This window comes from Arachis ipaensis, chromosome B08 (genome assembly GCF_000816755.2).
Source record: "Arachis ipaensis cultivar K30076 chromosome B08, Araip1.1, whole genome shotgun sequence".
NCBI lineage: Eukaryota > Viridiplantae > Streptophyta > Magnoliopsida > Fabales > Fabaceae > Arachis > Arachis ipaensis.
In genome coordinates this window covers 19,622,036-19,634,576 of record NC_029792.2, presented here as the reverse complement: position 1 = coordinate 19,634,576, position 12,541 = coordinate 19,622,036, and the positions used below count along the sequence as shown (strand labels likewise).

General features: G+C 37.0%; 2 protein-coding genes across 5 annotated transcripts in view; one reads left to right on the top strand and one right to left on the bottom strand.

Annotated features, from left to right (window-relative positions):
- The window catches only part of LOC107610695, a 5,319-nt gene extending 4,810 nt beyond the window's left edge, over positions 1–509 (bottom strand). Inside the window, exon 1 of the mRNA XM_016312706.1 lies at positions 321–509. Within this exon, the coding sequence (XP_016168192.1) occupies positions 321–509 (189 nt within the window). The remainder of the gene's footprint in view (positions 1–320) is intronic.
- On the top strand, positions 1,879–10,722 carry LOC107612912 (tRNA (guanine(37)-N1)-methyltransferase 1). Of its 4 annotated transcripts, none has more exons than XM_016314697.2 (11): positions 1,882–2,336; positions 2,949–3,047; positions 5,588–6,516; positions 7,345–7,443; positions 7,805–7,924; positions 8,023–8,189; positions 8,331–8,401; positions 9,214–9,356; positions 9,724–9,835; positions 10,021–10,133; positions 10,344–10,722. In XM_016314697.2, the coding sequence occupies exons 3-11, from the start codon at positions 5,692–5,694 to the stop codon at positions 10,485–10,487; spliced, it is 1,794 nt and encodes a 597-aa protein (XP_016170183.1). In that variant the 5' UTR covers positions 1,882–2,336; positions 2,949–3,047; positions 5,588–5,691; the 3' UTR covers positions 10,488–10,722. The 4 variants fall into 4 exon arrangements, with proteins under 4 accessions (XP_020964730.1, XP_020964729.1, XP_016170183.1 ...); XM_021109069.1 differs by having other exon boundaries at positions 5,588–6,519; XM_021109070.1 differs by lacking the exon at positions 7,345–7,443 and having other exon boundaries at positions 1,881–2,336.

The following is a 12,541-nucleotide window of genomic DNA, read 5'->3' as shown; positions in this document are numbered from 1 at the left end:
TTTTTAAGATTTAATTATTAAAAAATTATTTATTTAATACAAATATTAAGAGTTATGAAAAATTACTCTGTATAGAAAGTTTAGAAACCGCACTACCATAACCAAGATTTTGAAAACCAGTTCGAATCGGTTGGTCAAACCGATCGAACCGCAAACCGATGGAAAAAACGACTCGGACAAATGCTAAAACCGACAGTTTCAAAAATCGGTATTAGACCATCGAATCGGTCGGTCGAACCGAACCGAATCCGGCTGATTTTCTGAATTTTTGCCAAAACGGCGCCACTTGGATTGAGGAACCCTAACCATTACGGCATTACCCAACCCTCACTCCAAAACGGCAAAATGCGCAGCACTCCCCCATCACCCTTGACCTTGAGTTGCTCCTTCCTCTCATCGTCATCAAGCTCCTCCCTCACTCCCTGACTTCCGTCCAACCACCGGCTTGCTACTGCTGCCATCGCAACTTCGAGCTTTGAAGTCACCGTCGCAACTTTCTTTCCCTCCATCGTGCAACCATCATTTGAGCTTCAAAACCACTGTCACCGGTCTCGCCTCCTACCTCCATCCCGCAGCTACTGTTCTGCTAGCGCCAACTCTGTTCTACCGGTCAGCCCTTCGGATTATATACTCTTTCTGTGTGAGAACTTATTTAAAATTTTATACACAAATCTCATCTATGAAACATTCTCCCCCATCTTGATTCTGTTAACATACTCACCCTAAGTTTTATGCATGAATGCAAATTATAGCGACATAACATGTATAACTTTCCTTATAATCAGGTGAGTGCGACAGGAAGGAAGTCACATCCAGTACGTCCTGGCATGTTTCTTGAGACCGTCTCCAGGTTAATGTCAAAGTTATGCTTGTTACATTTTATTCCTTTGTACGAAGTAAATTGGACTAAGATGATATCTTTTATGCACTCTTTTATTGTTGTTGTTGTCTACAGTGAATTTGAAGTGTCGCGGGTTTTACCCATGGTCTTGAAAATCGGAGCGGACCGGCCGGTCGAACTAGTTCAACCTGGAACCGGCAATAAAATGATCCGGTCCAATACTTATAACCGTTGGAAAGAAAACCGCTTGAAAACCACTGAACTGGCCGGTTCGAATAAAACGACGCAAATAAAAAAAAAGAAAAAAAAAAACAAAAGCAGAACCATTCGTGAACCAACCCTCCCCCCTTTCTTCCCCAATCATTCGTGCACTCCCTGGAGACCTCTGAAGCCAAGGAAAACCCTAGCCCTTCATCGCCGCCACCGTCCCCAGGTCCTCAGCGCCGCCGTTGCTTCCTCTTCCCCATGTCGTTTTCATCTTCGCTGGCATGTCGTTTTCATCTTCCTCTTCCCCAGGTAGCTCGGCACGTCGTTTTTATCTTCGCTAGCTTCTCGGCACGGAACCCAGGTTAGTGGCCTTGCTTTCAATTCTTCGCCTCCGCTTCTTCCTTTTAATTTCTGAATGTTCGGTCTTCTTCTTCGTTTGAAGTTCTGAAATTGTTATTCAATTTTTGTTCCATTTTTTTTTGTAATGTGTTGTAAATTTTAATTGTCTGCTACTGATGGCTGTAAATTTTTTTTTTCAAATTTACTGATGGCTCGATGGCTCTATTAGTCTGTTGCTTTCAATTCTTTGCTCTGTTACTGATGGCTCGATGGCTCTGTTAGTTGCAATGTTTTAAAAACCAGACCAGACCGGCCAGTCGAACCAGTTCAACCGGGAACCGACAAAGAAAACGATTCGGTCGAATATGTAAAACCGCTCGAGAACCGCTAAACCGGCCGGTAACCGGTCAGTCAGACCGGACCGGAAGCCAGCCGGTTTACAAAAACGACGTCGTTTCCTTTGTTGAAAGGGAAAAGATTGCACGTGTTATCCACTTATCCCCCACTTCTCCAACTCTTTCCTACAGCAAATGCCCTCGCCTCCACCAAAGAAAGCAAACCCTAGCAGCCTCCACCAATCGTCGTCGCCGTCTGTCGGAGTGGGAGATTGCTGCCGCGGTCCGTCGCACTCAAGAACTACCGTCTTCGTGCTCTCGGGCCTCTCGCCGGATCCTCCGCGTCGTGTGCTCGCATCTCACCTCTCTCCTCTATGCTCGGCTGCTCCCGTCTCCCTCCGCCAGTGAGTGCTCGAGCTGTGCGCGTTGGTTGCTGCTCGTCGTCCGTGGTTGTCTCTGCTCGATTCTGCCTCCTAGTGTTACTCGAGTCTCGTCTCAGTCACTGGCATCTCGTGGTTCGCCTGTCTCGTCGCCGGCGGCCGAAGCAACTCGTGGGGTTGTCTCTTGCTTCGTCGCCTTCCGTGGGGTGGTCGCTGACTCGCCGTCGACCGTTGGTGAGTCCCTGCACCATCGCTTCCCTGTTCTCTCTTCTCCAGATTTCCCTTCTCCCTGTATTTTTGCATGTTGCTGTAAATCGGGACTTTACTAAGATTTGTTAAATTTGTTGCTGTAACTTGAATTTGTTGCTGAATTTGTTGCTTCCTAGTCACAGAATCATAACTGATTGGCTTTGCTCACTGATTGTATTTGATGATAGATTTTAAATTGATAACTTTTAAATTTTAAATTTGCACTGCCCATATTACTGATTCACTGTTCCTTCAGTGTTTTTTGTTGTTGTTAATCATTGTGATGAGCTTTGTTAAAATTGGGTTGAAAAATGTTAATCTTTCTTCATTTTTCATTGTTCTTAACTTCTGTTCTTATTAAAAAAATTGCAATTGGTGATCTTTTGATTTATTATATGCTTCATGTTTTTAATTTCACTCTGCTTCTAGGCTTTGAAATCAGTTTATGATAACTGTGATCCAATTATTTAGTTGGATAACTGATGTAATTATTGAGTTTAAGAGATTGAGTTTTTCTGTTCTCATTATTAGTAAGACATGGATAGTTTAGAATTTTCTATTTCTTTGCCTTACTTCTGAAGTTCGTTATTTCAAAAGGTTCGGTGTTGGCTTCAACTTTCAAATGGGAATTAGGAGCTGGTGACGATAACAACATCTTCTGGAACTGAGTCTGTTGTTTCACTGCCTGATGCGAAAGTAAGATATGATCTAGAATTACGATAGTACACACTGATGTTTTTTCCATTTGGCTGGACTTAGTGAGACAACTGGGAAATATTCTTGTTTGGTTTGATTAACTAACTTCAATATTTAACCTTGTTAATCATATCTTGTACAATTCAGACAAAAGCAGGGCCTATTTTGGTTGCCATAAATTCCTTCAAGAAATTTCCTCTGTATGATAATGATTATATTAATGATTATATTAAAGCCTACAAGCATAAAAGAATTAAAAGAGCCTGTTTTGTTTTACTTTTTGACTCAATTACATTAAGGTAATATTGTCTATCTTTAACTTGTGCACTGCAATTATTTTGCATATTTTGATGATTAATTACATTTAGTTGGTGATAGTTTGTGTAGGGTTTTAAATTTGAAAGATATTTTATGATGTTTATTTATAATTTACTTATTATTTTATCATGAAACGGTTTTTCCGGTTGAACCATGGTTTGACCGGTTGGACCAATAAACCAGTGAACCAGTGACTAGAGCGGTTTGATGACCGGTCCGGTTTTCAGAACCTTGGTTAGTTGCTGATGGCTTTTAATTTTTTTGTTCAAATTTACTGATGACTTTGTTTGTAGTTGCTGGTTTTGCTGGGTGAAGGTTTAGTGTTTTGGATTGTTTTATAATGTGCTAATGTTTGTAATTGCTGGCTTTGTTTGTAATTGCTGGGTGAAGGTTTAGTGTTTTGTGATTATTGGTTAATGTTTTGGTTTAGTGTTCTCTCTTTTCCAGATTTCCCTTGTCCCTGTATTTCTGCATGTTGCTGAATTGGTAATAAATAAATTTGCCTTTTTGCTTTAAATCGGGACTTTACTAGGATTTGTTAAATTTGTTGCTGTAACTTGAATTTGTTGCTGAATTTGTTGCTTCCCAGTCACAGAATCAGAACAGAATGCTTAGTCAGTGCTTGATTGATTGGCTTTGCTCACTAATTGTATTTGATGGTAAATTTTAAATTGATAACTTTTAAATTTTAACTTTGCACTGCCCATGTTACTGATTCACTGTTCTTTCAGTGCTTTTTGTTGTTGTTAATAATTGTGATGAGCTTTGTTAAAATTTGCACTGTCTATATTACTGAGTGTTCCTTCAGTGCTTTTTGTTGTTGTTAATCATTGTGGTGAACTTTGTTAAAATTTGCACTGCCTATGTTACTGATTCACGGATTCATCCCTCTCGTCATTATCATTGGCATGAACTCCGAACCAAAACCCCAACTCTCTGGATAAAATTGTAGCGAAAGCTTATTGGGACTTTTTCTTCTACTTAAGGTATGAATCAGAATGATGGGGCCAAGTTGTGAATACACAAGTGTCAACGGACTATAATATATATTGAGTTTGTGACATTAGAAGGGTGTAATAATAACAATAATGGAGTCATGTTATTTGAATATTGAGGTTTAACATTTAAACTCTTGAGCTTCTCAGCCCTGTTTGATTCTTCATCTCAGGCAATTGAATCGAATCAACCAGGCCTTCCTTTTCTTTTTCTTTTAGTTGATTCTTAATTTTTCTAATATATGTAGCTTTCTGAATCAAGTGGATCAGATTATGTAGTTTTCTTGATTTGGGATATTTTCGGAGACGCATTAGAAGAGCTATTTTATTATTATGTTTGCTATAATAATATTCACATGTTCTGTATGCTTGGGATTGTTTCGGTGTTTACATTTTCTTTCCAAGTCACTTGCTGTGGTTGTTCTTTGAGTTAAGGCTTTGTATGTGTGTGTGAGAATATGTGATAATGTTGAATGCTGTTGCATCTAATAGGAGTTCTTGGAGTACCCTCATCTTTGGTCCTTTATAATTTATTTATTTTATTCTAAAACGGTTTCTCCAGTTGAACCACCGGTTGGACTGGTTGGACCAATGAACCAGTGAACTAGTGATTAAAGCGGTTTGATGACCGGTCCGGTTTTCAGAACCTTGGTTTTACCCATGTGATCATCTTATTAAATTAGAGCTTGTGAGTTTATGCTAATTTTGTAAAAGAGCTTATTTGGTTTATGTTTCTTTTGTTAAAAATATGTTTCTGAAGAATTTGACTGTATTCTTAGAACTGAGTGAACTTATATCAAGACAAATTGAAATGTTTGCTTGATTTAATGCAAGGTATGTGTTTTTTTTAATAATGTGTTGAATGTGTGGGTTTGAAGAGGCCTTTTAGTGCAAAAATTCCAGTTTGTATTAGCATTGTCCTATCCTTCCGTTATTCTGTGCATATGTTTTGAAATGAGGTTTTCTTGTTTGTACAATAAACCAAGTTATATAATCTGTAAGAGAATGCAAACAATGAATTTAGCTATCAATAACATTTTGTTGATATATATATATATATATATATATATAAAGTAAATTATAATTATGTTTTAATGTGTTTATTTATATTTTATTTATTATTTTATTATCAAATAATTATTTTGATTGAATCACGATTGAACCGATTGAATCAATAAACCAATAAATCAGTAACTAAAGTGGTTCGATGACCAATTCGATTTTCAGAACTTGACCGCAACATCATCCTCACTTGGGCTGAAACTACAACCATATTCATAGGCTCATAGAATCGGGAGTAGTAACAGAAACACAGACGCAGTTGATTCTGAATGAAGACAGCAGGGAGCATATTCCTAAGGACTCACTTCCCCCCTCCAACTAAGCTCCTTTTCCTTCCTCTTACAAATCCCAAACACTCCCTCTCCCTAATTCCCATTTCCATATCCTTCACCCGCTTCTCATCCACCAATCCCAATCCAATCTTATACGGACCTTCCCTCCACAAAGGAACCGTTCCAACGCTTCAATGCCCCCAAAACGATGCCCTTCTCACCCTCCGTGAAGATGCCTTCACTCGCGTCTTCCACCTCTCCGCCCTCCGCGTCCCCTCCGCCCACTGCTCCGCCTTAGAGACTCGCCTCCGCGGCCACCTCCTCAACTGGCCTCGTGTTCGCAACATCGCTCGCGTCCCCGGTGATGACCTCGATCCCGACCTTGCTTCGCTAGTTACCTCCGGAGAATCAGGAGGAGGAGAAGAAGGACACGTGTCGTTGCAGCGACGGATTTACGGCCAAGCCGAGGGAGACGGCGACGTTTTGAGCCCCGTTCTGTACAGAGAGAAGCTCGCAAGGACGTTCAATACGCGCGGCTTCGTGAAGTTCAGGAACCTGGCGAAGATATCGAGGCCGCCGAAGAGGAAGAAGAAGAAGAAGGAGGAGGAGGAGGAGGAGGAGGTGAAAGTCGAGAGGCGCACGGGGAAGAACGGTTTTGCTACGGTGGAGGTTGTTGAAGAGGACGATAATGGAGGGGGTATTTTGGGGAATTTGGTTGAGGAGGAGTTTGGGAGGGAGAAGTGGAGGGGCTCCACGAGGTTGCTGTTGCTGGATGAACGGTACGCCGGTCGCGGCGTCCAAGACTTGCCTGAGGCTATCAAGGTGGTGTGTGTGTGGCTCTTTTGTTTCTGTGAGTTCTGTGACAAACAAGCATTTTGCAACTGCTTTTTATATCTGATTTTGTTCATATTATTATTAGTATCTGCAATCTAACTAATTCGGTTTGAGCATTACAGAAAGAAAGCTCTGGCACTAGTTCTTACCTGTTTCAGAAGACTTGAATATGATTGTTGATATGTTGGTTCTTACCAAGTGATGTTGGTCTTTGTAGTAGTTTATTGATGCTATGCTTTGGTATGCATTGCTTCTTGTAAATTGATACCAGCCGAATAGGTTAGCCGAGTAACTTAATCCTATCACATATATCACACCTCACACCAAACAAGATATAATAAAAATGAGTTATGTAGTATATACTTATACAACATAACAAACAGGGCTTTAGGCATAGCATTGTGATGCTATGGTACTAGGCATCTGAAAGCATGTATGTTAATCTCATATGATGTTTTGTGTTTGGTATGCTTTGTACGATTGTACAAGCCATCTAGTCCTTCGTGCAATTTTAGCTTCATGCTGATGTGGGGAATTTATACTGTTAATCCTTGAGGACCTTAGTGTCGATGTTATTTACGCCAGTTCAGTTTAATTGTGCTAGCATGAAAGTGAATACAAAACAGTTGAAAAATTACATTAATGTTTGGATATTTGTTACCTGATATTGGTCAAACTTTTCCATCTTGCTATTCGTAGTTTTAAATGGGATAATCATATGTAGATTCATATCTGTCTTTTGTGTATTATTATTACATTTTGTTTCTGACATTTTACCCATTCACTTTTGACATGGTTTACGTTTCCTGTCTTCAGGCCGTATTAAAGGAGTATGCCGAAAAGAGTGCAAATTTGACTTTTGAGCTAGTTAGGTGCAAGTTGACTCTGTTTTATGATTATTGGCAGATGAATGAGGTAATTAGACCAAGGATATCCAGTTATCCACTGTTGTAAATATAAATATCTTTTAGCCTGTGCTGTGTGTATCTGTGTTCAGTTTTTCATATGTAAATATTTTTCTCTTTCTCTTGTCGTGGGAGATGAAATTCTCTTTTCACCCTCATGGTTTACATAAATGATATCTGTGCTTCAAAAATAAAATAATATGTTTTGCCCTGTGTTCCATACGATGTTTACTTTTTAATTTCAAATTTGTATTATGATCTCTAGAAGATATGTTCTTTTAAAAAAGAAACTATTGAATTTCTTTATTCAACTTCAAATTGTGAGTGAAAAAAGAAATTCTCAGTCAGTCAGTCCTGTATTATTGTTGCAGATCCTGGAGGTCTTGCTACCTGATGGTGTGGTTGTTCCTTCAGCTTTTGAGACCGTTGGTCACATTGCACACCTGAATTTGAGAGAGGAACATTTACCATACAAAACACTCATAGCAAAGGTTCTTTGTATAGAAATATCTTTGCCAATCAAGTTAAATGTGTAACCTAGAACATCATAAAATTTCTTAATCATGTTAACACATACTATCATATTCAGGTTGTGCTGGATAAAAATAAGCCAAAGATACAAACAGTTGTGAACAAGATTGATTCCATTCATAATGAATACAGGACCATGCAGCTTGAGGTTCTAGCAGGAAACCACTCTCTAGTTACCACAGTTGTTGAGAACGGAATACGCTTTCAGGTTGACTTAGCAACAGTGTATGCTCTATTTCCATCACTGACCAGTACAGAATATTTTGGAAGACTTGCTTTAAAAATTGTTCAATTCATGTCAATGTAATAGCTCTCTATCTCCTAACATAGTAAACACCTGGAATTTGCTTCTTTTTTACTATGCAGATACTGGAGTTCTAGGCTTGCAACTGAAAGACAAAGGCTTCTGAGTGGTTTTACACGGAAAGATGTTGTCTGTATGTATCTATTTCTTTAGATTATATACCAGCCTACTTATGTTATATTTCAGTTTCTGTATCATTTGATCCTATGTTTTGAACAAATTTGGCTGTTCAGCGTAATCTGATGTCAGCTACCAATGATGAAATTTGATTGTTTGTAACAAATGTTTGAATATCAAAAGTGCTTAACGGTGACACAATTAGATAGTGCTACTTGGGTCTTGGTGCAGATTTGCTAAACAGTATGGCTGTGAGAATGAGATCAGTGAGAAAGTCTTGGAATTGAATTTTGTCTGTGAGATTTAACCTTTTCACAACTTATGGGCTCAGGTTATTTTAGTGCTACATGCTGGTTTACATAGATTTAAGCATATGAAGAACTGATTTATTTTGTGAGTGGGTGTAGAAGTCTTGGATGGCTAGACAGCCCGTTGTTGGTAGCTGGATAGTGTGTAGTCAAGCAGCTTCTAATATTTAAGAGATCAATTAATTTTTTAAATGACATTTGCTTGAATTTATGATTTCCTGGAAAATGGGAACAGTAAAATTACTTTGAAGTCTTTATGACATTGAAAGTCTCAAGGAAAATAAAAACTAAGCAACAATTAGTGGACCTGCATAAAACAGACAGCACAAAAGTGTTGCTGTTGCTTCAAAGACTTTCCTTTTCTTTGTCCTTTTCCATGCAATAACTTCTCTTTTTATCTTTAGTTGGTGACTTGTTAGAGCATTCTCTGTATGTTGACTTAATGATAGGGTTTTTTTTTTTTGGATAAAATTCATGACTACTTAATAATAATAATAACGTTATAAAATCATATTGACAGGTGATGTTTTTTCTGGAGTTGGTCCCTTGGCCATATCTGCAGCAAAGATAGTTAAGCATGTTTTCGCTAATGATCTAAACCCATTTGCAGTGGAGTATCTGGAAAGAAATAGTGTTCTAAACAAACTTGAAAGGAAGATTGAGGTAAGCTTGCTTGTTAAGTGGTTATCTTCTCGAATATGTTTCATGAACTTTTACACACGAAATGATAAAAAGGAAGCAGCTCCATGGAATATATAGATGCCATTTCTTGGTTAATGTAGAAGTGCTGAAAATATTTATATATGGATTAGCAGGTAAGAAGTGCGGACATAAGCAGGAATTTTCAAAGTGTCTATTTAGGATTTGAAGTATTATTTGTGTGCTACACAATGATGTGACTGAGTGATGATTAAAAACTATGCACTATACCCATTATTAGTGTACTTTCACATGTTGATTAATAAACAAGGCAGAAGTTACACTTGAATCAGCGTACAGTAACAATATTTTTCTTAATCTGTTGTTCTAGGTCTTTAACATGGATGGGAGAAGGTTCATTAGGGCTATGTATGCCAGTGATAAAGCTCAATCAATCACGCAAGTGGTTATGAACTTGCCAAATGAAGCTGCAGAATTTCTAGGTTGCCTTTCATGACTGGATCACTGTGACTTTTTATATATATATATCTCATGTTCCTTTAATCTATCCAAATATATGTCACTCATCTAATTTGATCGACCCTACTTTGTATGTAAGTGTTATAACTTAAATCTGGTTAACTCTTTACACCTTGATTAACTTCTAGATGCTTTTCTTCTACTGCAGATGCATTTAGGGGAATATACAAAGACAGACCCAAGGACACGGAATGTAACTTGCCAACGATCCATGTTTATGGATTCTCCAAAGCGCAAGATCCGGAATTTGATTTTCACGAGGTAAGTTGCTGGTATTTTATCTGTATATATTTTTGTGCAGTCATTGGATCAGACTCAACACCAAATGACTGGGAATTTTACCATTGTGTCACTCTTGAATGCGTGTGACCTGTTTCTTCTTTTCCCTATGCTTCCTTTTGTTTATTTAGTCATACATATACCTTGCAACAAACATAAAAGCATGTTAACGAAGAAACTCTTGTGGTGCAGAGAATAAGAATTGCCCTGCTAGAGGTCGCAGTCAACGTAGAAATGCGACGTGTACGACTTGTGGCGCCCGGAAAATGGATGTTGTGTGCATCATTCGTTCTCCCTAGAAGTGTCGCATTTGCTAATACTGCAATTGATACTTAAATATTTTTTACTGTCACTTAGCAAAGTTTTGTTGCATTACATTAGTTACCCCATGCCCAGAGCGAATAATGTACATATGTTGTAACATGTATTTATCAAAATCCATACCAGCGCATAGCTTTGTTTATTTATTTTCTTAGGATGTTTGAAATAAAAGTCCAATAACATGCATTTATTGAATTGTAAGAGCTGCCGGTGGGTTCTTTTCGAGTTGAAGTTGATTTATCTTATTCAAGAATCAAGAGTGGTTCCATGATCGACCCAAATGCTGATACTGTCAGTTCCTCGTAAATAACATCATTTTTTTGGCGTATTTTTATGTTTCTAATGAAAATAAATTTAATAAAAGATGGGCAAAACTGCAAAAGTACTTTTTCCTTTATTAATAATTGTCCTCTTCTTTTATCTAAGCTGAATCACGAGAAATCCCAATAATCAAGAGTATTTTTCAAATATAAAATACTGTTCCAACAAAATTGGCCATTTATTTTTTAATCCTTTTTTCTTTCAGGATCTGTTATCCAAACATACCTGCGATTTATGGCTTACAGTTACAGCCTTACACATCAGACAGAAAACAAGATCTCGAGGACCCAGTCATGGGGCCAAAATAACATAACTACAAGAGAGTAAAATGTCTTTACAACAAATCCAACAATGTTGATCTTTGAAGGTTCATACTTCATAGTATGAGCAAAAGATGGTTTGAACTTTGATGTCACATGTAGAAGCCCTTGAATTCTAGTACCACGGTACCAGTGACTCCTAACTTCTTGTTGGGTTGTCTTCGTGCATATCCCCACGGGGTCCACTTCATCTCTTGTATGGGCTGTGACACGTTTCAGTTTGGTATGCTTCCTCTTAATCACCAAACTGAACTTGCCTCCCAACTCAAATTTTTCTTAGTACTATCTGGATTTCGAAATGTTCTCACAATATTAATGTGTCAATATATGTATTCACTAACATATTTATGACATTTAAATTAATGAAAGAAATTAATTTTACCTTTATCAATAAATTTGACAAATGTATTATATTATTTAATTGGAGAGACATAAAAAGGGACACTACAAATATGACAAGTAATTAATCTGCTTTTGTATTTTGAATATGACTTATAAGTTCCTTGTCTGCTTGGTGTTTCTCAAATAACAAAATATATATATCCACACCATACATTCACAAAAAGGTAATAAAGATACTCTCTAAGTAATTGTGCATTATGCTTACTCAATTCTAATATGAGTAATATCAATATATGATATGAGTATTCATTTATCTTTGTGTGTGTTTTTAACCATGCTTTTAGAAATCGGACCAAATTAGTCGCTTCAATTGAATTAACTGACAAGTTATGCTATGTGTACACCAAAATCAGCCACTAAAATCAGCCATCGGTATAAAATATATGTTGAAATATAAATACACATTAAAAATAAATTAAACCATACATATATTTATATACAAATACATTGATGACTGATTTTAGTGACTAATTTTTATGTACAAATAGTATTTTCCTTAACGGAAAATCGATCACAACGTTGTTTGGTTTAAGTTAAAAATTAGTTATGAGCGAATCAGTAAATTGATTAAATGAGTTTAATTTTTAGCAATCAATTAACTTAAAATAATAAAACACAAAAAAATTATTTTATAAAAAATATATATTTCATACATAAATATATTATTTTATGAGAGATATTACATAATCAAATCTTTTTTATAATCAAATTTAATCAAGTTTGTTCAATAGTTTATTGGCACAACAAAAACTCTAAATAAATATGTATATTAACGTCCTAAATAAGATGAAAGTAAAAATATATTGAAATGTTCATTAAAGTATAATAAGACTTGGTTGTGTACTTAATTATAAAATACTTGTTCATCTAACATTTTTATTATTTTATTATATCCAAATTAATTTCGGTTGAACTTAGTTGAATCTTTGAATCTTTAACTCTATCGGTCTGATTTTCGAAACCTTGTTTTTAACTCGCAGGTGGTCAATTCTGCCCAACTTTAAGATAAACGAGAAGTGCATTGGT

Bases quoted from the DNA above. Each gene is read 5' to 3' on its own strand.
- LOC107612912 (XM_021109069.1), top strand. From the start codon at position 5,692: ATGAAGACAGCAGGGAGCATATTCCTAAGGACTCACTTCCCCCCTCCA. The intron at 6,520-7,344 runs GTGTGTGTGTGG...TCCTGTCTTCAG, and splicing joins TGCCTGAGGCTATCAAGGTG to GCCGTATTAAAGGAGTATGC. The intron at 9,836-10,020 runs GTTGCCTTTCAT...CTTCTACTGCAG, and splicing joins TGAAGCTGCAGAATTTCTAG to ATGCATTTAGGGGAATATAC.